Source organism: Phascolarctos cinereus, unplaced genomic scaffold, assembly GCF_003287225.1.
Source record: "Phascolarctos cinereus isolate Bilbo 61053 unplaced genomic scaffold, phaCin_HiC Scaffold_726;HRSCAF=1367, whole genome shotgun sequence".
Classification (NCBI taxonomy): domain Eukaryota; kingdom Metazoa; phylum Chordata; class Mammalia; order Diprotodontia; family Phascolarctidae; genus Phascolarctos; species Phascolarctos cinereus.
This window is the reverse complement of record NW_027556098.1, coordinates 410,181,846-410,206,923: the sequence shown is the minus strand read 5'-3', so window position 1 is coordinate 410,206,923 and position 25,078 is coordinate 410,181,846. Positions and strand designations below refer to the sequence as shown.

The window sequence follows — 25,078 nt, the reverse complement described above, 5'->3', positions numbered from 1 at the left end:
GTGTTGTTGGTCTATACCAAGTTTCTGCCAAACTGCTTTCTAGTTTTCCCAGACATTTTTGTCAGATAGTGAGTTCTTGTCCTTAAAGCTTAGATCTTTAGGTTTATCAAACACTAGATTACTATGGTCATTTACTGCTGCATATTATGTACCTAATCTATTCCACTGGTCCACCACTATATTTCTCAGCCAGTATCAGATTGTTTTGATGATTACCACTTGTAGTACAGGTTAAGATCTAATACAACTGAGCCCCCTTCCTTTACATTACAGTCATCTGTGGTTCCTCATGCTCCCCACCCCATATGTCTAATCAGTTGCAAACTCTTGTTGGTTCTGATTCAGTCTCTCTATCTCTATCTCTGTCTCTTCTTGCCTACTCACATGGCTTCCATTCTGGTTCAGGGCCCCCTTGCCTCTGCTTGTGACTATTTATGATCACCTACATGATCTTCCAGCTTTAAGTCTTTGCCACTCCAGTCATCTTCCACATAGTTGCCAGAGTATTTTGTTAAAGCACCTATCTGACCATGTCACTTCCTGCTCAAAACACGCCAGTGGTTCCCTATTGTTGGATCAGAAGCAGACTGTTCTTTATAACTTGGCTCCAGCCTATCTTTCCAGCCTCTCCCTCTCATCAACTTGGTGGTCCAACCAAATCGGTCTTCTTGCTGTTCCTCACACATAAAGAGACTATTTGACTAGAACTGAGTACTGCAGTGGAAATGATGAGGACTTTGAGGGGAAGTGACTGCCCCCTCCTAGAGTTTGTTATAGAGAATAAGGAGGGGAAATGCAGGAGGAGTCTGACATGAGCCCTAGATTTTAGAAAACAACTTTGCAGGGAGTCAGAGGAAGGGCAAGTAGAGTCCTGTTTTTCAGATGAGAGTTGGCTCAGAGGGATAGTTTTCCAACGTTGAGATCATTGTGTTTGTGTGGAGGAGTGGTGGGACCTTTGAGTGAAAGTAGATGACAGAGGGCATTGATTACCTGGCTGGGTGTAAGACTTTGTCTTGTAAGAGAGGGGAAGGGGGGTCTTGGGGGTTGAGGGAGACACACACACACACACACACACACACACACACACACACACACACACACACTGTTGAAGGCTTTTGGATGTTTCAGTGATATGATCAAAGAGGTCTTTGGAGGCAATAAATCTGGATGCTGCCTAGGCTCAAGGCTGTGTGGGCCAGAGGCCTGCGTTCAGTCTCAGCTCTGCCACTTTGGCGACTTCCTTACCCTCTCTTGCTCTTGGTTTCTTTGTTTTTTAATTTTCTCAAAATGTTTTATTGGTGCTCTTTTCCTTCTCTCTGTTAGTACGCAATGATCCTTCCCTCCTAAAAGTTAAGCAAAACAATCAACATGCTGACCCTTTTGGACCCAGTATGCTTCATCTGCACCTGTGGTCTACTACCTTTTCTGGGTCACTTGTTTTTGCTATGAGATACCTTACATTTTCTTTTCTTTCTTTAATTTTTTTTTCAGCCTTTTGACTTTATTTTACTATTTCTTGTTGCCTCATTGAGTTATTGGCTTCTATTTGGTCCATTCTAATTTTCAGAGAATTTGCTTCTTGGGCAGGCTTTATATTTCTTGTGCCAAGCTGTTAATTCCCTTTCCAATTCTTTCTGCCATAGCTCTCATTTATTTTCCAGTTTTTTCCATAAGCGCTCTCATTCCATTTATAAAAACTTTTTTTTTTTAACTCTTGCATTAGCTCCTCCAGGTATTTAGTTGAGTTTGTACCCAAGCTATGTTTTCTCTGAGGTAGTAGTACTTGTGGCTGTCTTGGAGTCATTTTCTTTTGTGTTTGTGTCTTGACTGTCCCAATCACCATAATAATTTTGTGAAGGGGTTCTTTTTTTCTTTGTTCTTCCAAGGACTTGATGTTAAGGTTGGGCCCTACCACATCTCTGGGGGAAAGGTCTGTCCTGGTCCTGGTGCTGCTTTTTTGGGGTATTGAGTATTGTGTTATTCCAAGATCTCAGGGACAGCCTGGGCACTTGCAGACTTTTAGTGTTCCCGAAGTAGTCTGATCTAGGGCAAAGTCTGATTGCTGCCCCTCGTCTGGTCTGAGCTCTGCAAGTTTCTGACCTGGATTTGGTCTGAGCAAGAGTAGATGCTGCTGGATTTTGCCTATATCAGCTGTATGGGAAATTCTGCTGGCTCATATTGGCAGAATTGTAGGCTTCCTTTTGGCGTGGGATTCCTGCCCTGGGGGCTAGATGTTGGAAGTGAGACCTTACTCTGTTCCTCGGGTCTGAGCCACACCATTGCTGCTATTGGCTTCTGTCTTCAGAACTTTCCTCCTTTCTCCATATCCTGCCTCCCTTCCTGGGAACACCACTGCTGATGGGCAGCTCCCCTTCTTACTCTGCTCTGAATCTACAACCTGGGACTGGTGAGTGGGCAGCAAAGCTGCCAGTTGGCACTTGTCCCTGTTGCAGTTCCAGGTGTCTGTCTAAGACCTTTTATTGCCCTGATGGACAGCCTTTCTTTGGCACCAGAGTGCCGTGCACAGCATGCCTCTGGCCTGATCTCTGTTAACAGTGTCTGCAGGTCTCCTTATGTGTCTCCCTGTGCTGAGCTGGCTTGGACGAAGGACTCACTGTGACTTTTTCTGAATTTCTCCAGCAGGGTTCAATGTAGGGCATTTTCTAAGTCTGTTAAGCAGAGTTTGTGGAGAGAAGCTCATTACGTTGGTTCCTCTCCCTCTGCTGTCTTGGCTCCACATCTATAGGCTAATACTTCATTATTGTTTGTGTCAGAGAGCCAGCCTCTGTATCTCAGTGCCCCAGGCCACTCTCTGAGACTAGAAGCTACCAAAGCCAGCCTTTGTAATAGGAAGTTTTCTATGCCTCTGAAATCATAGGTCTGGTCTCTGTCCGTATATTTGATCTATTGTGTGTGGGTAAGTGTCGTTTTCTCTTAAGGGCGGAAACTTTTACTTTTGTCTTTATATGTCAGATACCATGTAGGCACTTAATAATTGCTTGTTGAATAATTGATTATATTAATGTCTCAGTTTGTTCAACCATTACCCAGTTGGTAAGCACCCACTTTCCTTCCAGGATGTTGTTACTACAAAAAATATTACAGTAAGTGTTTTTGTAAACATGAAACCTTCCCTTTTGTTTTTTACTTCCTTGAAGGTATATGCCTAATAGCTGGGTCAAAGAGTATGTATAGTTGAGTGACATTTCTAAGTTAACTCCAAATTGTGTTTTTGGATGGTTTGGGCCTTAGTTTCGTCCACTGTTTAAATGAGGAGGTTGGCCTTGGTGACCTTTGAGGTCCCTCAAAGGTTCCAGCTTTAAAACTTGGATGGTGTGATTTGCTAAGGATGATGTAGAAGTCATTCCTGTTCAGATCCAGAGAGACCATGCTAGATAATGGAAAGAGGACTAGGGTTGGAGCCCAGGGAACCTCTTGGGAGGCTTTGGACAAGTCCCTTCAGCTCACAAAGCCTCATCTGTCATGAGAAAATCAGAAAGGCAGACTCTAGATAGATTTTGGAAGGCCTTTTTTAGGGTGGAATCTCAGCATCTTAATTTCTCCTGGAGGGCCTTCCAACTGAGATTCTTTCTGAAAATCCAACACAGCCAGCCATTCCTGAAATTTGTGACAGCAACTCGTGGTCCTTCTGTAATTGATGATGTGTCTCTGTTACAGGTTGCGGGCCTCCCGGGTGCTTCTTGTTGGAATGAAAGGTTTGGGGGCAGAAGTTGCAAAGAATCTCATTTTGGCAGGTGTGAAAGGACTGACCATGATGGATCATCAGAAGGTGAAACTCCATTTTTATTAATCGGCTTATCAGTCTTATCAGCCTCACCACAGCCAAGATTTCATAGATCAAGTGGAGCAGGGTGCTAGTCTGTATGTGAGTGTGAATAGTGAGACGGGATGGGGGGAGTTTGTGTGCTGTTATGAGAGTGAAACTGGGCCGTAACTCTGCCACTTACACACAGTACAGGCGACCTTGTGCTCTATACCTCATTGGAGTCTTTTACTCTTTTTAATTTTTTTTTTTGTAAATAATTATGCTTTATATTCATTTTTTAAAATTTTGAGTTCCCTATTCTCTCCCTTCTTCCAGCCCTTTCCCCAACCTTTGAGAAGGCAAGCATCATAATATCATTGGTGTATGTGAAGTCATGCAAAACATATTTCCATGTTAGCTATGTTGCCGCCACCAAAAACAAAACAAAACAAAACAAAAAAAAGAAAAATAAAGAGGAAACGTTTGCTCTAGTCTGCACTCAGAGGCCGTCAGTTTTCTCTCTGGAGGTAGATAGCATTTCCTATCACGGATCCTTTGGAATTGTCCTGGATCATTGTCTTGATCAGAATGGCTAAGTCATTCACAGTTGGTTATCATTACAATATTCATTTTGCTGTTACTGTATACTGTGTTCCCCTGGTTTTGCTTACTTCATTTCGCATGAGTTCATATAAGTCTTTTTTGGTTTTGCTTTTTGGTGAGGCAGTCAGGGTTAAGTGACTTGCCCAAGGTCACACAGCTAGGAAGTGTGAGGTGTCTGAGACCGGATTTGAACTCAGGTCCTACTGACTCCAAGGCCAGAGCTCTATCTACTGCGCCAACTAGCTGCCCCATGAGTTCATGTAAGTCTTAACAAGTTTTTCTCAAACCATCCTGCTGTTCATTTCTTATAACGCAATAGTATTCCATCACAATCATATACCACAACTTGTTCAGCCATTCCTCAATTGATGGGCGTCCTCTCAATTTCTGTTTGTTTGTTTGGTTGGTTGGGTTTTTTTTGCTTTTAGGCAATTGGGGTTAAGTGACTTGCCCAGGGTCACACAGCTAGTAAGTGTCAAGTGTTTGGTCTGAGGCTGGATTTGAACTCAGGTCCTCCTGACTCCAAGGCCAGAGCTCTATCCACCGCGCCACCTAGCTGCCCCCGTCCCCTCAATTTCTAATTCTACGCTGCCACAAAAAGAGCTGCTATAAATATTTTTGTACAAAATAGGTCCTTTTCCCTTTCCTTTGCTTTCTTTGGAATACAGACCTAGCAGTGGTATTGCTGCGTCAAAGGGTATGCATAGTTTTATAGCCCTTTGGAAACTTGAAAGGTTTGTGTTGCTATGAGCCATTATTTTTAGTCCACATCTTTCTTAAGTCAGAGAGTATCTCCTTGGATTGCCATTGCCTTGTCTTAGACATCTGGGCACTCACTTTGAGGGATGTAGACTTTATTCCAGAGGTAAATCTATCCTTCCAGAAAGGGAAGAAATATTTCATTTCTGTTCAAGCCGCCGAAATGGCTGGCTTTAATTTGATAACTGTAGCAGCTGCTTAATAAATGCTTGTTAACTGACTGACTGAAGTGAAGGCAGAGATGCTTCTAGGGATTGGGCAGGGTTGGAGAATTGGAAGAGTAGCTTTTTGGCTTCAGAGCTGTAGTGAAATTAAGCAGTGAAAAAAATCATAACGGAGTTTATCTGGAAGAACAAAAGATCAAGAATATCAAGGGAATCAATGAAAAAAAAAGTGAAGGAGAGTGGCCAAAGCCAGATCCCAAACTATATTACAACATGGTAATCATCAGAACAACCTAGTACTAGCTAAGAAAAATGGCGGTGGATCAGTGGAGTAGATTGGGTACACAATATACAGCAGTAAATGACCAAGGTAATCTAGTGTTTGATAAACCCAAAAATCCAAGCTTTGGGGACGGGAAATCACTGTTTGACAAAAATCGCAGGGAGACTAGAAAGCAGTTTGGCAGAAACTAGGTCTAGACCAACATCTCACAACTTATAATGAGATAAGGTTGAAATGGGCACATCATTTAGCCGTAGAGGATCATATCATAAGCAAATTAGGGGACCGTTTTGCCTGTCGGATTTATGGATGAAGGAAGAACTTAAGACCAAACAAGAGGTAGAGAAGATCATGGGATATAAAATGGATAATTTTGATTATATCAAATTAAAACATTTTTGCACAAACAAAAGCCAAGATTAGAAGGAAAGCAGGAAGCTGGCGGGGGGGGGGAGATTTTACAAGTTCCTGTGATAAAGCTTCCTTTCTCAAATATGTAGAGAACTAAGTCAGATTTATAAGAATGAGTCATTCCTCAATTGATAGATGCTCAAAGGATATGAACAGGTAGTTTCAGAAGAAAAAAATCAAAGCTATCTATAATCACATGAAAAAAATGCTCTAAATTACTATTGGTTAGAGAAATGAGATTAGAACAACTCTGAGGTGCCACCTCTCACCTATCAGATTAGCTAGTATGACAGAAAAGGAAAATGACAAAGGTTGGAGGGGATAGTGTAAAAATTGGGATGCTGTAGCGCTGTTGGTAGAGTTGTAAGCTGATCTTACCATTCTGAGGACCTATTTGGAACTATGCCCAAAGGGATATAAAACTGTGCATACCCTTTACCCAGCAATACCACTGCTAGGTCTTTATCCCGAAGAGAGCAAAGAAAAAGAAAAGGAGTCATATGTACAAAAGAACTGGAAATTGAGGGGATGCCCACCATTTGGTGAATGGCTGAACAAGTTGTATATGGTTGTGATGGAATACTACTGTGTTATAAAAAAATGGATGAGCAAGATAGTTTCTGAAAAACTTGGAAATATATATATGAGCTGTTGCAGAGTGAAGTGAGTAGAACCGGGGAGCATTGTACACTGTAACATAACAGTGATATTGTGATGATAATTAACTGTGAGTGACTTAGCTGTTCTCTGCAATACAGTGATCCAAGATAATTCCAAAGGACTTGCAATGAAAAATGCTATCCACCTCCAGAGAAAGAACTGATGGAGTCTGAATGCAGATTGAAGTAATCCAAGACCTTAGGAGCTATGATTCTGTGTCCTCCATGGCAGACCAGCTACTGGTCACAAGAGAAAAGAAGTAAATTTCCTGTTTTCCATTATGACTCCCCCCTGCTCTGTACAAAACCTTTACTTTCCCCCTGAATGCTAGTGTAATGCCTTTCCTCTGTAGACGGTCTTCAGTTTATGCTGTGTGTATAATGTTTGTCCATAGGTGTTTGCGTTTTTCGCTCTTTCATTTAGAAGCTCTTGGGGAGCAGAGTCTATATTTTGTCTCTCCTTTTATCCCCAGCACTCGGCACAGTGTCTCACAGATTGTTGTTGTTCAGTTATTTCACTTGTGTAGGCTCTCTGTGACCCCATTGGGGGTTTTCTTGGCAAAGACACTGGAGTGATTTGCTATTTCCTTCTCCAGCTCATTTACAGATGAGGAAACTGAGGCAAACAGGGTGAAGTGACTTGCCCAGGATTACATAACCAGTACGTGACAGAGGCCAAATTTGAACTCAGAAAGACGAATCTTCCTAACTCTGGGCCAGGCACTCTATCCACTGTACCGCTTAGCTGTCTACCTCACAAATAGTAGGCATTGTTTTTGAACACTGCAAAAAAATGATCTGTATTTACAGAGTGACTTAAAGACATTATGCTTTTCTTTACAAATAGATGTAGAACAGGAACTGCCTCCTTTTTTTTTTGTTTTTTGTTTTTTTGGCTAGGCAGTTGGGCTTCAGTGATTTGCCCAGGGTCACGCAGCTAGTAGGTGTCGAGTGTCAGAGACCATATTTGAACTCAGGTTCTCCTGAGTCCAGGACTGGTACTCTATCCACTGTGCCACCTAGCCGCCCCCAGTAAATGCTTGGTGACTCAGGAACATTGATCCTGAGATTGCAGTTTCCAACTTAGAGGCAGCCTTATACATTATAGAAGTTAGCAGCTCCTGGATCTCTCTGTTAGGGCTGGCTGCAGGGTTGGGCAATGCTCCATACAGCTCACATAACACTCTTGGAGGGAGGGGATGCCCACTGCCAGCAGAATGAGCTCAGGCTGTGTCATGGCTTGCCAGGGATTATGGACGTGAAGGAGTTATTTGGATGGTGTAGAAACTGAGGTAAGGGTGAGATGGCTGTTGAGCAGTCCTACAAAATATATTTTTTAAACTTTTTAAATATCAGGCTCTTGGGAGAGTTTGATAACAGTTATGGCTTGCTGTCTCATGTTTTAGTTCTTGATCAGTGTCTGATTGTGGGGGTTTTGTGTTGGGGATATTTCTCTTGTGTGGGGGAAAAAAATCTATGAAGATCCTATATTTAGAGCTGTGAGGGGCCTCAGAGGACATTTTGTTTTATAGTTGAAGAGATTGAGGCCTGCCCTGCTCTGCTCTGCCCAGGGAAACATGACTCAGTCCCTGAGCCAATGTTCAGGCTGCTTCCTGGCCCTCTTGGGCTTGCGTGAAGCCCTCTCTCCCTCAGGCACCAGCTCAAAGGAGGAGGACCAGGGTGCAGATCCGGCCTCACACATGCACCAGCTGGGTGACCCTGGGCCAGTCACTTCACCCTGTCTGCCTTAATGCACTGGGGGAGGAGAATGCATACCACTCAGACACTACTCACAAAACTGACTGAAAAACCACCTTCCTCACTGGCCCTGTGAAATCTTCTGTCATTGGCCCATCCCCTTATGAGTCCCTCTCTTCACAGAGTCCAGTGGCACCTATAGTCAATAGCCTACATTGTGGTGTTTATCTTTCATATGTTATATGTGTCCCAGCTTGTAGCGCACTTAACCAATGCTTGTGATTGACTGGTATGCAGGCCTTCTTTCATTGTTCCCAAGGGTGTTAGTTTTCTGAGGCTTTGTCCAATTGCTGGACATTCTGTCTTTGCCTCCTTATTAAGCCTTATTGATGGACAATCTTGTTTGGGGAATTTTGATACGGCAGTGGCTTTTTTCTTAACACAAGGGGGAGCTATTGACCTCTGAATAGGAAGAACAGTATCAAGTGAAATTTTTCTCTCCTGGGAGGTTGAGGAAAGGAAGCAGGGGACAAAATTGGCTGCTGTTTCTTGAATTTAGGTTTTATAGGTACATTTGTTGGGCAGGGGTGGGAGGGGTGGAGTATCCTTAAAAATCCAAAAGTCCGTCACACTGTCTTTTGTTAGAGATGACTTTAGTGCAAAAGTTTAAGAATTTTAAAATTTATTCCCAGGTCTCTCCAGAAGACACTGGTGCTCAGTTCTTGATTCCTACTACTGGATCCTCTGGCCGGAACCGGGCAGAAGCCTCTTTGGAACGGGCGCAGAATCTTAATCCCATGGTGGATGTGAAGGTGGACACAGAGAATGTAGAAAATAAGCCTGAGACTTTCTTCACACAATTTGATGCTGTAAGTTTTACAGGAAGTGAAATTTTGAGTTTGACTTTTCACAATATGAACATTTCTCAGCATATCCTTTCAAACAGGCCCTCTATTAACTTAGGCCTTTCTGCCCTTTCTTGTTTCTCTTTTGTGGCACCAAAGATCATGACATTTTATACTTGCAGGAAGAATCTCTGTAATTGATTTCTTTCCTCAGTAATTACTTGAAGCAGACATTTGGTTCATTTGTGGCATTCCTTGAATTGTTAACGTTTGAGGATCTGGTTACTAGAGCCAAAGTGTCAAACCGCTAATTGTGATATTTAGATGTACAGTAAATAGGAGCTGCTGCCTTATTGCCCATTAGTCTGACCCTTTTCCTAACAGAGCATCTGTTTGTGTTAATGGGCCCTCTTAATGATACAGGGGGGCAGGTTTCTACTTAATTCCCTTTACACATCTGTTCACTAATACATTTGGTGTAAGCTTTATTGTTGTCTGGAGATAGGAGTATTTTTTGACTAATACACCAACACATTTTTCTCTTCTGAAAAGGAGATTATTTCCATTTTTAAGGCTTACAAGCTAGGACTATGGTGGAGAGAATGTGGGCTCAAAAACCAAAAAATACACTTTTGTCATTTTTTCCTTCACATTCCCTTAAAGGAGGTGTTCTTAACCTAGGGGTCTATAAACTTGTTTTTTTAAAATGTTATTGGGGGGGCAGCTAGGTGGTGCAGTGAATAGAGCGCCAGCCCTGGAGTCAGAAGGCCCTAAGTTCAAATCTGGCCTCAGACACTTGATACTTATCAGCTATGTCACCCTGGGCAAGTCACTTAACCCCATTGCCTAGCAAAAAAAAAAAGAAAGAAAGAAAAATATATAATGAGAACTGTATTTCAATGCACTTAGCTTCCATTGTAATTCTAGGTGTTTTATTTTATGCATTTAAAACATGATTCTGACAAGTCTATAGGTTTCTCCAGACTGCCCATAGGGGTCCAGAATACAGAAAAAAGTTTTAAAAACCCTACCCAGAGAGGAAATATATAGTCTTCGGAAGTTGAATTTCTTATCCTTGATCTGTTTGATCCTGTCTGCTGGTTTAAGTATTAAAGTGTATCATGGCCAGCTCCTTGATTTAGTGGAATACAGACCAGCAGTCCCAGAAACACAGTGATCATCACTTTGAGTGAGTCACTGAGTCTGAATGGAAGGTCACTTAGTTTTGTAACCTTTGTTGTCGGCTATTAATGCAGACATTTTTTCACACCAGATTTTGTGGGTGGGAATCCTAGCAGGGCTTTGTTTTATTTCTGTTTTCCTAACATCAGCCCAAAAGAGAGAGAACATGCCTATTCTAAGGTACATTGATGATCTCTAATGGTCACTTCTGAAAAGTGGTTTTGGTCCTGACTGTAGGTTGGCAACCATTCAAAATTCGAAGAAAACTTTCTCACATGCCTTCATTTGGGTTCATCATGATCTTCACAGCTCTCCTCTGTGTACACTTGGCATACGCCTTTATTAATGCATCCCAAGATCGATGCAGTCACATCACACTATTGGCAGGGATAGAAGGCGTTTTGAGGAAGAATTGTTACCTTCTTTCCTCATCCGTTTCTCTCCCCCACCCTTTTATTTACTTATCCAACTGTAGGGCTTCTTCATTTATTGAAAATGCCTGTGCCCAAAGTGAAGCTGATATTAAGGATGTCTCACTAATATGTTTATAGACTAAGGAATGTACCCCATCTTGTTGTGGGACCTTAAATCGGTCAGTTTTGGGGCTCTTTCTAAACCCATTTGTGGTCAGTAGAGTGGCATTTTAACTTCATTTATATTTCTCTACACTGAAACTTGCCGTTTTTCTTGCCTTCTAATAGTGATATTCCAAGAGCCTGTCTTACCGGTGTGAAACTGGTCTTAAACATGTTCACAGAGCCTGTTCTTTAGGATAGTTAAATGTCAATAAGGTGAATCATTGATTTCAAAAACTCACTCCTAGCTTCTTTCTTTTTCTCTAGGTATGTCTGACTTGCTGTTCCAGGGATGTGTTAGTTAAAATTGACCAGATCTGCTATAAAAATAGCATCAAGTTCTTTACTGGGGATGTTTTTGGCTACCACGGATACATGTTTGCTAATCTGGGAGAGCATGAGTTTGTGGAGTAAGTGCTGGGAGAGGAGTTCACAGCACCCTAAAAGTTAAATTGGATTGGATAGGAGGCAGCTGATAGCCTAAAATGCCACCGCTTTTAGCATCGAGGTAATTCAGTAACATATTTCAACACATCCATTATCTTCTTCATTCCCCTCACCTCCCCACCCCCCAAATCCATTGTGCTGGAGCCCTGGCTCTAGCTGTGGCTACTGATTGTTCACTGAGAATTACCAAGGTCTGTAACTTTGTTAGCAACTGGGGGAAGAAGGGATCTCCATGTTCTAGACTTGGGAATTGGCCAATGCAGACCGAATGCACAAAGCAAAGGAAATCACCCGCGGGGTTTCATTTTAGAGCTAATACACCGGTGTATAAGAGCCTGAAGAACAGTGCTTACACTGACTTGCAGGGGACGGAGAATCTGGACTGCATGCCTCATTCTTTTGAGTCTGCCTACTAACTGCCTCCTTGGTTTCAGTTAATCATGTTCACTGTGGGCCTACATTGTGCAGATCAGTTAAAAGTTTTTAAAGAGCAAGAATGTCCAACTCTTCCCATCAAAGTGCCTGGCACAGTACTGTGCATGCGTGCGTGTGCGTGTGTGTACACGTGTGTGCATGTATGTGTGTGTGCTTAGTACCAGAGAGTGCACTTCAGGCTATTATTTGACTTGGCTTCATTGTGGACCTAAACAGGCTGCATTATTATATATTCCTAGTGAGAAGGGCCTGTGTGTGGAAATGGCGTACACAGAAGAGATGAGTTGGCCGGTCATCCCCAGCAATGACTTATGCCCATTCTGGAGCGCTTGTAAGATTTACCAGGGGCAGCTAGGTGGCGCAGTGGACAGAGCATCGGCCCTGAAATCAGGAGGACCTGAATTCAAATCCGGCCTCTGAACAAACACTTGACACTTACTAGCTGTGTGACCCTGGGCAAGTCACTTAACCCAAATTGCCTAAAAACAACAACAACAAAAAGATTTACCAGCACTCCATGTCTCTCATCTGAGCCTTTGAGGTCAGTGTTGTGATCACATTTTACAGAAGGACCTGGAAGTTCATGGGGTCATGCAGAGAGGAGGTGTCTGAGGAAGGAGTCAGTCCCAGGTCTTCCTGACTGCAGGTCCAGTGCCCTCTCCACAATGCTGTACTGCTTCAGAAAATGGAATCGCAAGAATCAGGTTAATAGGAACGTACTTTGAGGGTGCCTTAGTATCCACGAAAGAGGAAGACAATTGGAGCAAGGCCTTCAGCATGATGGGGCATTGGGGGGGGGATCCTCTAAGGAGAATTTATAGAAAGACTTGCAAAAGAATGATACAAGAGCATAAGGATGGGTTGTGAACTGTACTAGTGGAGAGAAGGACTAAAATACATGGATGTGTTGAAATATGTTACTGACCCCCTCTGGGCCCCAGGCTCCTCATCTGTAAAATGAGGAGGTTGCACTATATGTAGGTGGCCTCTAAGGCTCCTTCCATTTATAAGTCTGGGATCCTGTCGGCCTCATTTTTGGATGAGAGGTAAAAAGTCATCGTTGGATGTTATGAAAGAAGCTATAAGATTAAGCTATGAAGTGGTCTAGCCCATCCGTGAAGTGGGGGCCATGAACAAGTGTTGCTGACGGTCTTTGTAGCACTTATAAATGGATTAAGGGGCCATATTTTAACAGAAATTTTGTTTCTGTTTGTTTGTTTGAGTCTCATTAATTCTTCGAACCTAGAGTCATAGACTATTACCTTGAATGATTTGAAAGGAGCCCTGAAAAGCTGCATATGAAGTCTTCACATTATAGAGGGTTGAGTGTAGTGGTGTGGCTGCATTCCCTTGGATGCCTGTACTGGAGGCTCTGAGAGGGTTTAGCTCAACTCAGAGAGACCTCTGGGAACTGGACAAGTCCTCCTGCCTCTAAAGGTAATCAGACTGAAGATAACATCCAAGTCCCTCTCACTTACAGGCATTCATGGTCTCTGTTGGGCTTGATGTCAGGAAAAGCTGCTGAACCATTGAACCTGTCCAAGAATAGAATGGGTGCCCTTTGAGCAGAGACTCAGAGGCCCTGGGGTTGAGGAACCAGGTTTGGGGGGAGGCAGTTAAACTAGGGACCCCCAAAGCCCCTTCCACGTCTGATATCTATGGCTCATGTTATCTTTAGGGAGAAAACCAAAGTCTCCAAAGTCAGCCCAGGAGTGGAAGACGGACCTGACACTAAGAAGGCAAAGTTGGAGGCCACAGAAACGATGATGGTGAAAAAGGTAGATGTCCTAATGTCCCTCCACCCTTTCCACCTCTCTTCCTGCTCGGAGGGCCGAGGGAGGAGTTGGGGCTGGGCTGCCACATCTGAAAACAGCCTCCTCTTTGAGTAGAGATGCCTGCTGGCTGCCCTCACCTGGGGTACCTGGTGTTTTCATGCTGCACCTCTGGGGCAGCTCTGAGGTTTTCTTAGTGTGTTCTTTTTCCTTTTCCACTTGTAATAACCTTTGAACAAAAGCTCTTAGTGTTGAAAAACAGGTCATAGAGTAGATTGTTAAACGGAGTATCCATAGCCTTACTGACTCCATGCTTTTAGGAAGGTGGGCAGCATCAGTGTGGAATGGATTTGGAGACCGAAGCTCTGGCTTCTTTATCTCCAGTTCATTTCAAGAAACTTTTAAGTGTGTGCTGTGTGTAAAGGCATTGTCATTGGCCCTGAAGATACAGGTTGTACTGTCAGCTCACAGTCTGATGGAGTGGACCAGATTGGGCTGAGAGAGGCAGATGAGAAGAACATGAAGGAGAGGGCCAGTGTGAGGAGGGGAGAGAGCCTTTCACCTGCGAAGGTGGCAGGTGGGCAGGGATCAGGGGGTGATGACTGATGGTGTTTGGATAGAAAGGAGGGGGTGGAAAGAGGTAAATAGTCCAGCAAAGGCTTGGGAGAAAGGGAACATCTGGAGCACGGGCCCTTAATCTGGGCTCCATGTTCTGACATGGAATCCCTTCTGGGCTTCACCAGACTCTCGAAGGGGTCCATGACACACAGAGGGTGAAGAAGCCCTGATCCAGAGCTGCTGGTGGCTTTGGGTAAGGCTTTCTCCTCAGTGAACCTGGGTTTCCTTATCTGTAAAATCGGGATGATAATATTTGAGCCATACCTATCATGTGAGGTAGTTATAAGAAAAGCACTTTGAACCATCTGAGTGTGAGCTTTTGTTAAGATGATTGTTTTATGAGTTGGGTGCCTTACAAAACCAGAGTCCAGATTCTAGAGAAGGGGAGAGGGGAGACAGCACATTAGGACGACTTCTTTGTTGCATCGGCTGCCTTGGAAATTGTTTTATTGTCTGAAGAGATGGAGAGAGAGAGAAGGGTTGGTAAGACGAGGAGGGAGATAGATGGGAGCCAAGAGAAGTTAGTGGAGGCAGAGGGCAGATCAGACGCGGGGAATCTGGCTACTCTTTAGTGTCAGATGTTTTGTGGAAAAATAACGGGCAATGTAGACATTCTACACTGGTTTGTTGTTGTTTGAATCCCTTTTAAAGTGATTGCTAACTGCAGAAACCACAATCATGGAACAGACTCTTAAAGGTGTTGTATTTTATATTTGAGTGTCTTAAAGCCTCGGTAAGAAATATGCCTTAAGGGAATTGTAAAGTCCATATCTAAATATCAGTTCACAGTAACTTAATTATCCTCAGAGTGAACATTGGTGTTTTGGCCAAAACTTAGCAACCCCCCGCCCCCGCCCCTTTGCCCTGCTCAGTCAAGCTTTAGAGCGCTGGGGAGAGGGTTTGGGGGGGGATGAATTGTTAACAAATGCAGGAGTATAAAAGCTGCATTGTGGGTGCCGTCACTTTATAAATCACACCCTCTTAGCAGGGTGACACTTGGCCTTGGTGAGGAGAGGTTTATATCTTTAAGGCCTTCTGGAATTGGAGTAGGGCTTTCACATTTAAATAAAGTTAGTGCCCTGCTTTGTTAGCCGTTCACTGCTGGAAGTTTGACACTGCTCTCAGTCCTGCCGAGCTGCTTTGGAAATCCCCTCGTGGGAGCTACTTTCTCTAACTATGAGGGGAATGTCGGCTGCCCTGTCATGCACTCTGGGGCCTTTGTGCCCCACTCATCCAGCTTGTCAGTTAACAAGCCCTTCTTCCTACCCAGGGCCCAATTTTAAGGTATCAAAATATTCTCCAGCTGACATTGTTAGTCAGCTGTTTCCCTTGGACATTTTGAACCAGTGCTCCAACCCATATCTGTTAAGGTTTTGAGGCATACAGTGCATTCCTATTGATCTTCTCCAACATTCCAAACCTTGGCTTACGGAGCCCTGCCAGGCAGCCCTTTACAGGCCTGGGAGTCTGCACCTCTTCATTGTGGTGGTGATTCTGCCATCAGTCAGGTCTCTGGGCTTCAAGTAACTGCTTCTGCCAAATGAAGCGTTTGGATGAGAATCAGTCATTCTCTGGGGGCCCTTTGCGCTTTCAAATTTGGAGGTTCCCTGATTCAGACATCGCCCCTCTGTCTGAATTGTAACGAGTCACCAGTTAGCAGAACGCAGGCACCTCCAGCTTCTCCAGCTGATTCTTGGTGAGTGCTCGTGCAGGCTTCCCAGGCTTTGCATTCCTAAATCTGCCTGGTGTAGTGACTAGAAACTTTTAAAGGAGAAACTTCTTAGGAAGATGATATTGCTACCTTTCTGGAGGTTCTGAATGCTTTTCTGAGGCCCAGAGAGGGCCAGTAGGAATGGCCAGCCCTCTCCTTGTAGAGGAAGGGTGGCGGGTGACCTACCCGGTCACGTGGGGTGAGGGCAGAGTCAGGTGCAAAAAGCCAGGTCTTCGGGCCCCACCTCCATGTCTCTTTCTGGCAGACTCAGGTCACTGCTCATCTCCACCAGAATGAGGGGTCATGTGCCCACTTGGTGTGCTCCCTCCCATCTGGTCAGTGAACCTCAGACTTAATTAGCCCATTCCACTTGAGAATCTCCTTCTTTTGGGGCAGCTAGGTGGTACAGTGGATAGAGCACTGGCCCTGGAGTCAGGAGGACCTGAGTTCAAGTGTGGCCTCAGACACATAACATTTTCTAGCTGTGTGACCCTGGGCAAGTCACTTAACCCCGCTTAGCCAAAAAAAAAAAATCCAAAAAACAAAAAAAAAAACCCTCCTTCTGTGAATCAAAGACTCCCTGCTCTAGTTCTGTCCTCCTTCCCCCAGAGCATGCTCTTATACATGAGAGCCTTGGGAATATTTGAAAACAACTGTCATGTTCCCTACAAGTCAACTTTTCTCCAAGCTTAACAGCCCTGGGGCCTTTAGCCAATCTTTGTATGAGACTAGTCTTGAGGCCTTTAATCATCCTGCTTGCCTGCCTGCCTGCCTGCCTTGCCTGCCTTAGGGCTCTCTCCAGTTTATCAACATCCTTCACAAAATGTGCCAGGTGTCGTCTGACTAATACCCAAATCAGCCTCACCCTGTCCTCCCGCTGTCCTGGATAAGCTGCCTAGGGTAATAGGAGCTCTTTTGGCTGCTCCCTCACACTTGACTCCTTGAGCTTGCAGTCCACTAAGACCCTCAGATCCCTTGCAGACAAAATGCCATCTGGCCACATGGAAGCCATTTTGTAAAAGCCAAGTGTGACATTTGACATGAATTTCCATTAAATTTCATTTTGCTAGATATGCCCCACATTCTAGAGTGTGACTTTTTTTTTTGATCTTGAGTCTGTCATCTACTGCTTACCAATCTCTTTTGAGTGTAGTGTGATCTCCACATTAGATAAACCATGCCTTTAATCCATGTCGTTGCTGAAAATGCACCAGTCCAGGCTTAGCTACTGGGATACTCCACAAGTTGACATCTGGCTAGAAGAGATGACGCTTTGTATCTAGTCCTTCAGCTTGTCGTTTTGAATCCGTGTAACTACTGTTGTGGTTACACATCTCTCTATCTCGGCCACAAAAGTAGCACAAGAGGCTTTGTCCTGTGCTTTGCTAAAACCCTGATCGACTGTGTCTAGAGCATTTCCCTCATCTCAGTTTAATAACATTGTCCCCCAAAAAAGGAAATGACATTTTTGATGCTGTGATCTTCAGCTCAAATAAAGCAGTGTAGAAACAAGTTGTTGTTATGCTGCCTGCTGCCACCAAGTGACTGAGAAGGAAGAACCTGGCCGGGATTCCAGGGGGAGGAAGATCAGATCTGGGTCACAGAATCAGATGGCTGGAAGGGCCTCGTTGCAGTCTAATTCCAACTTCCCACCCGCCATAGGAGTCTGCTCGGTAATATCCTCCACAGATGGTTTTCCAGCCTCTCACTGAATGAAGCCCTGCAGTGACTCTGAGCCCACTGTCGCCCAGTCTTGTTGGATAACTGAGAGTGAGAGGGTGTTGTGTTCTGCACTGAAACAAAGTGTGTCTCCAGACGACTGCTCGGCATTGCAGCAGCAGCAGTAGTAGAGGAAGAAGCACGAGTAGTAGTAACAAAAAGATGAGTAGCCGTTGATGTTTCTGTAGCGCTTTAAGGTTGGCAATAAACACTTTGCATTTTTTATGCCGTTTGTTCCTCACAAAGACTCTGTGTGTGGTGGGTGCTGCTGTTGTCTGCGTTTTGTTGAGGAGGAAGGAAGTCAGCGTGGTTTGCCCCAGGGTTACAGAGCTGGTAAGTATCTTAAGGGGGATTTGAACTCAGGATCCTTCTGGACCCCAGATCCAGCCCTTTGACTGCTATGCTCCTTAGGCACCTCTAATATTTCCTGACTTACTTGAGTGTGAAAATTGTATAAGTAGGTTCCCTTTAGTTAATCACTTAATTTTTCTCTTTTTTTAATCACATATTTCTATTAGGAATCATGTTCAAAATTAATATAATGCCTATTTTCAAAGGATAAAATAATTTGTGAACTTATGATAGTCCTTGGAACTATTAATTTTTTTCTCTGTACCCCTTGTGTGCCTGGCTAATTAGAAGTCACATAATTCTGTAAGTACACCCAAGTGTCTGCTCTATTATATACCCAACAAAGGCTCACCCAGAGAAGATGCCAGCCTGCACCGATAGAGGGAGTTTCCTCATAACCACTGACATGGCCCGTCCAATACTCGGCTCTCTCCCTATTTTTATGAGCCATACTTATGCTGTGTAAATTTTCACTATCTGTCATCCGACCCATAAATAAATTAGTCTTGCTTTGATGGTGCTGGTCTGTGAGTGGCTATTGATTGTCTGTTCTGATCAGTACTGGGCCGAATCAGGCAACCGGATTATCTTGCTGTTTACATGGTGCTTTGTAGCCATTGTGTCCTTTAATGACAGTACCCCTCTGAGGCAGTTCATGCAAGTATTAAATCATTATTTTACAGCTGAGACAACTGGCTCAGTAGGTTTAATTTGCTCAAGGTGTCCATCCACTCAGTGACAGAGCCAGGACTTCAGCCCAGTTCTATTGAGTGCCATTCTGCTTTGTTTCCTTTGCCATGGCATGGTGGTAAAGACTGGGATTTGGATGCCGAAGGCTGACTCTGCCCCTTGCAACAGGTGTGATATGGGACAAACTACTTGCTATGAGTCCCAATTTCCTCTTATAAAAGGAAGAGATGAGCTAGACTTTTAAGGACCTATTCTAAATTGTCTGATCCTAAGAAAATACAAATGGTATTTGGAGATGGAGGAGACCCAAAGAAATGCATCGACTGCAAATTCCTTCTGTAGTAGATGAGTCTGGCTAGGCTAGTATAGCTTAAGTGGCATTTACACACACACACACACACACACACACTCTCTCTCTCTCTCTCTCTCTCTCTCACTCTCACTCTCACTCTCTCTCACTTCTATTCCATCCTGTCCTGTCTCATAGCGCACTTGGATTCAAGGCCACGCATGATTTGTGGAAGAGGCAAGCCTTGGGAGTTGGCCAGGAAAGTGGGAAGGTGGGCGCTGTAGGGAGTTGTATCGACTCGGAATTCTCTCCTTACTACAGATCAGGTCCTGATTGGTTGTCTGAACGCTCTGTCTAGTGATAAAATGCCTTTTATTTGTTCCAGTGGGATGGGTGTGGCAGGGGTCTTACTGATAAAGATCCTGAGGCTGTGACCCCCAGTCAGGGGATTTGCCTCAGGTCAGCCAGGACTGGAACCTGTGTCTCTGGATTTTGAGCAGTTCCTTTGACACTCCCCAAGCAGCCCATAACTTCGCCCTATGCCATAGATGTACTAGATGAAATCAGTAGTGCAGGAAAATCTCAGTGATCACAATAGTAAGAAAAAAACTAGTAGTAAGATGCTTTTAGTAGTATTTTTCTTGTGAAAGGGTCAAGTGATGCCTCTGAATTGATGTTTATAGTTTTCTAAACTTGTTTAAAAAAATAAAGTAGGTTTCCTTCTGTCAGACTGTGCAGTGAATAGTTTGACTTCTCTTGTAAGACTTCCTTAAGAGCTGTCTGGCAGACTGCTCTAGTATTCAGCATCACTGGATTAGCTCTGTCTTTTGAGGTTAGTATCATTTGCCAAAAGTGCTGGGGCAGCCGAACAATCTATGGTGTGTCATATAGCACTGTTTACAATGTGTTGGAACTGCTTGGCAGCAGCTGTGGGAAGGAGGAAAACCATGTTTGTTTAATCTTCTCCAGCAATTTGAACTTCCCTTTGCTTAAACCATCTTGGTCCTGCCTGGAAGATGTGGTTGAGCTTCTCAGTATTCCAGATATTCATCTCTTAGAATATGTTAACAGTCTTTGTAATTGTCCTTTTCATTTTTTTCGTAGATTGACTTATATGGACTGACTCTATGTAGACTTTAGTAGACTGATTAATAGTGTTTTTTTGTTATGGTTTAGTTTGGTGCTTGTTTTATAAACTGGCTCTCCGCATTAAGTGACTACTGTTTAAGTAATTATAGGCCAAAGGAGATTTTCAGGTGGATTGTTCGACGTTGTGAAGTGGATAACTCTAGCAGAGCCCAGGAGTGATGGAAGGTGAAGCTTCATACAGCAGGAGTCTGAACCACAGAAGAAGACTGAGTCTGGGAGTCAAGGGTCAGTGGCAGCAGACACACAAGCGCCATTTTCACATGCTCCAGGCTACCTAGATAAAAAGGGAATGGACGAGGAGTTTGGAGAGATGTTGCTAGGTCAGCACAGTGGTGGTATGACAGTGAGGGGGGACTTCCTTTTTCTAGGCTTCTGTAGGACCTCTCTCTGACCAATGTAAAGCATCCAATAGTTTCTTGACTTCTCTTACTGGTAATTTTTTCTTTAGTGGAGAAGTCGCGTAGGTGACTTGATATTCTGAATTTGCTTTTTACCAAGAAGTAAGAATTGATTATTTGGGATGGAAGTGATTGGTTTATTGGGGAGAAGTGATATTATTTTTTAGAGTTTGAGGTACAGGAAAGGAAAATTGTAAATATTCTGATACTCACTCTTTACATAGTGTTGGAAAGAAAAACTTTTTTTTTTTAAGCATAGGTATACTCTTATATATTGATTTTAAAAAGAAAAACATTTGGGGCAGCTAGGTGGCGCAGTGGATAGAGCACTGGCCCTGAGGTCAGGAAGACCTGAGTTCAAATCCTGCCTCAGACCAAACACTTGACACTTGCTAGCTGTGTGACCCTGGGCAAGTCACTTAACCCCAATTGCCTAACAAAAAAATTTTACAGGGAGTCAGAGAAAGGATTGAGAGGATCCTATGGCCTAAAATTCTATGGGGGAAGTCAGCAGCAGCCTGTGTGGAATGGGAAACTCTCAAGATTTAAACTTTGAAGATACAAAAAAACAGTTCTGCTGAGAAAGAAAGGGGAGAATTGTTTAAAAAAGAGACTAGTTTGGCTGCCCAGGGAACTCACTCATATTTATTTTATTTTATTTTTAGGCAGTTGGGGTCAAGTGACTTGCCCAGGGTCACACAGCTAATAAATGTCGGAGGGCAGGTTTGAACTCAGGTCCTCTTGACTCCAGGCAGAATGTTCTACCCACTGCCCCACCTAGCTGCCCCCTCCCTCAGATTTAAAAAGACATGTACAGAAAATGGAAGTGAGGAGAGATAACAGGGGAGACAAGTAAAAGGATGGCCTGGTCCTCTCAGAATAAAGCTCCTAGTAAGCTGAGACTAGTGCAGATGCTGAGGGATAACAGAGAGGAGAGTCAGAGAAAGGTTGGGTATAGCTTCTGCTTGGGGGGATGGGACAGTTACAGTGACTGAGGAAAGGCAGCGGTGCGCCTCAGAATCTGCTTTTGTCTTCTCTGCCGGGGAGAACGATCTCTGACCTGGAGAACATGGAACAGAAATAACTGATAAGGAATGATACCTGGTATAAGCAGGGACAGAGTAAGAGGGCACCACACCATCCTAGGCCCCTCACTGCTCCAAACAACTGGCACATATATTGCTGCACCACTTTGAGGAGTCCTTGCAAGTCCATGGCCATTGCGAATAGTGCTACAGAATTAGAGATGGGGTGATTCCCAGTTTTCACAAAAGATCAGAGTGGAATCTGCGTACTGGAGACCAGTGAGCTTACTGAGTCCTGGCAGAATTCTAAAACCTGTTTAAGGGGCTGGTTAGTAATCACAAGAGAGCTAGCATGACTTGGATGAGGAATTGGTTGTGCCAGACTAACCACCTTTCACAGAGGTGGATTTAGACTCAATATAAGGAGACTGTCTTCCTTGTGACTGGAGCTAGGGAGCCTTGGAATGGGCTGTCTTTGGAAATGGTAGGTTACCCCTCACCAGAGCTCTGCAGGTCCAGCTTGGATGACCACTGGTTGACATTTTGGAGAAGGCGTGGCTTCTTCAGATCTGGGTTGGACTGGATAGCCTCAGACAGCCCTTTTCCCTGAATGAGTCTGACGCAACTCAGGTCCTGTTCCAGTCCACTCTCATGGACTGTCCATCTTATTTGTCATTCTTGGTTCAGTTACATCCAAAGTTGCTTGAAATATAAGGACTCTTACCTGTTACTGAGCATTTGGCGATCTTTATTGTGTTGGTTGTGATTGCGCTGACTCCTGAAATTGGAAGAGACCTAGAGGTCGTCTTGGTCCAAATGGACGGATGCCTTTACGAGATCAGGGGCCATCTTGGCTTGGCTGGGACACCTCCCATGATGAGTAACTCACTCCCTCTCTCATGAAGTAGCCTGTGCTGTTCTTAGCTGGCCCTTGTTAGGAAACTGCTGCCCTCTAACTTCCCTCCTTTTGCTCCTGGTTCTCTTCTCAAGGACCAAAAAATCAAGCTGGTCTTCTGTGCTTTATTTGTAGAAGTATGATAAGACTTTTAAAAACAAAGGATTGTGGGTTAATGTGAAATTAATTCTCTTCAGATGTCCATGTAAATAAGGTCAGAGTAAAGAAACAATGCTGTCTTTATTTGTGGACTAAAGAAACTGAGGCATGGAGATTTTCTTCATTTGGGAGTTGGGCAAGACCTTAAAATTTGCTGAGTCAACCCTCTTTATTTTACAAAAGAGGACATTCAGTCTCAGAAAAGGGAAATGAGTTTTCAGGGTCACTGGTAAGTAGATGGGAGAATCTAGGAGTAGAGAAAATTAGAGAGGTTTCCTGACCTTGTTTTCTTTCCATTGGACCTAGCTTGCTCTGCCTTCCCTAAGAAAAACAAAGTTGTGAAAGAGCCAGGAGTTGAGCATTGCGCTCTGCTTGTCTTAGTTTTCTGGCTCAAATGTCTTCCTTTCCTCAAGAGTTGTAAAAAGGACTTAGCTTGTGGAGTTGTTCCCTCCTAGGGGAGACTCTGCTTACACAGATCCCAGGCTGATGCGTTTTGTAGTTAAGACAGCTTTGGTTTTTTTTATCCCACAGAAAGTGGTTTTCTGTCCATTCAAGGAGGCTCTGGAGGTGGACTGGAGCAGTGACAAGGCCAAGGCAGCCCTCAAACGGACCACTTGTGATTACTTTCTGCTCCAAGGTAAAGCCCTGCCCTCCAGAAAGCGCCCGCTCCTGTTTGTCAGCTCAGGACAGACTTTGTGCAAACATCCTGTGGTGGTTAGGACCTGTCCCTAGCAGGGGTTTCTCAGTAGCCATGATCAGGCTGAACAGGCCTGTGTGTCTTGAGAATTTATCATCTCTAAATTGCAGTAAGTAACCATATGGTCTTGCATGGAAATCTGGTGTGATATGTCCAGAAGCTGGATTTTTCCTCTCTTCTAGATCTTTTGCCATTTGTTCAAAGGAAGTTAAATGGTTCTTTGGCAAATTGTCTCTTAAAATGTTCTTTATATGCTTTAAAGGAAGGATCAAATGATCTGTGATTGACCTTAGCAAATATTTAGGCAAATCCCATCGTTTTACAGGTAAGAATACTTAGGCCCAAAGAAAGGAGATCATGCGGTTTGTATTTTACCTTTTCCCTCTTCCTGTTTGTAGGGCTTGAAGTTTCACTCACACTATTCCCCTTCCTGCTGCTCAGCATACTTAGATTCTGATTATACATTTGTTCCTCAAACGTTGATGAACATTGACTAGATGATGTAAGTGTTTCATTTCCAAATCTGGTGACTCCTGGTGTGGGGGTGTGGGAGTGTGGCGGTGGCCTGGTGGCCCGGAGTTTAAAGGTTACAGAGAGACCAGCCCAGTCAGCTTCAGAGACTCTCCTCCCCACCTTGGTGGCTGCAGGGATGAACTTTTTGGCCCAGCTAACTCTCAAAAGACTGTCTGCTAAGGTGTAGGGAAGTTCCGATCTAAAGACAGTAGCCAAACTGTCACAATCAAGTATTAGCCAGCTAAGTAAAGCCCTTTGAAAAATGCTGAGAAACTGGAGAAGACTAAGACCTGCCCGCAGGGAGCTTCTTTGTTTTTAATCTCCCAGCATTGGGACCTTTGTGGTCTTCTCGGGCCTTGGCAGATGTGGGACCATCACCAGATTTGGGGTCAGGAGAATTGGGTTTTAGTCTTGGCCCTGACACAGATGTGTTCTGTGGCTTGAGGCAGTTACTCTACCCCACTCCCAGTTAAATTTTCTCATTTGCAAGTGGAAATAATAATAAATTACTTGTGGAATTTTTTTTTAAGGCGGTTGAGGTTAAGTGACTTGCCCAGGGTCACACAGCTAGTAAGTGTCAAGTGTTTGGTCTGGGACTGGATTTGAACTCAGGTCCTCCTGACTTCAGGGCTAGTGCTCTATCCACTGTGCCACCTAGCTGCCCCTTAGAATTTTAACCAACATAAAAGAAGTCTTGATAAGAAAAAACATATTACTCTCTCCCCACTTCTGCCCATCCTTCACTAACTTGCCAAAATTATCTTTTTGTTGTTGTTGTTGTTCAATTTATTTTATTTTCAGTTCTGCATGTTTTCCCTCCCATCTCGTCTCTATCTGGGGGTAGATAATATGTTTCAATATGAATCTTCTGGAACTAGTTGGTTCCATTATCTTAAGCAGAGTTCCTAAGTTTTTCAAAGTTAATTGTCTTTATAGTTGTTATGGTTTGTTTTGCAACATTTCATCATACATGCACAATAGCATTCCATCACGTACATATATCGCAACTTGTGGAGCCATTCCCCAATTGATGGGCATCCCCTCAATTTCTAGTGAAAAGAGCTGCTATAAATATTTTCTGTATTTGTAGGTGCTTTTCCTCTTTTTTTTTCTTTTTAATGTCTTTGGAGTAGCATGTCCCAAAGAGTATGCGTGTATCTCTACAGTTTAAAAGCTTTGGGGGCACATTATTCCGGGTTGCTTTCCAGAACGGCCAGACCAGTTCACAGCTCCATCAGCAGTGCATCAACGCGCCTGTTTTTCCC

The 25,078-nt window shown here is 43.8% G+C and overlaps 1 protein-coding gene across 2 annotated transcripts in view; it reads left to right on the top strand.

The window, feature by feature from the left end:
• Positions 1-25,078, top strand: part of SAE1 (SUMO1 activating enzyme subunit 1) — a 59,870-nt gene that overhangs the window by 9,452 nt on the left and 25,340 nt on the right. The window contains exons 2-7 of one of the 2 annotated variants that reach the window (XM_078145830.1): positions 3,679-3,790; positions 9,036-9,212; positions 11,213-11,355; positions 13,506-13,605; positions 23,135-23,240; positions 23,699-23,802. In XM_078145830.1, the coding sequence (XP_078001956.1) occupies positions 3,679-3,790; positions 9,036-9,212; positions 11,213-11,355; positions 13,506-13,605; positions 23,135-23,240; positions 23,699-23,757 (697 nt within the window). In that variant the 3' untranslated portion in view covers positions 23,758-23,802. The remainder of the gene's footprint in view (positions 1-3,678; positions 3,791-9,035; positions 9,213-11,212; positions 11,356-13,505; positions 13,606-23,134; positions 23,241-23,698; positions 23,803-25,078) is intronic. The other variant, XM_020978413.2, reaches the window with a different exon arrangement.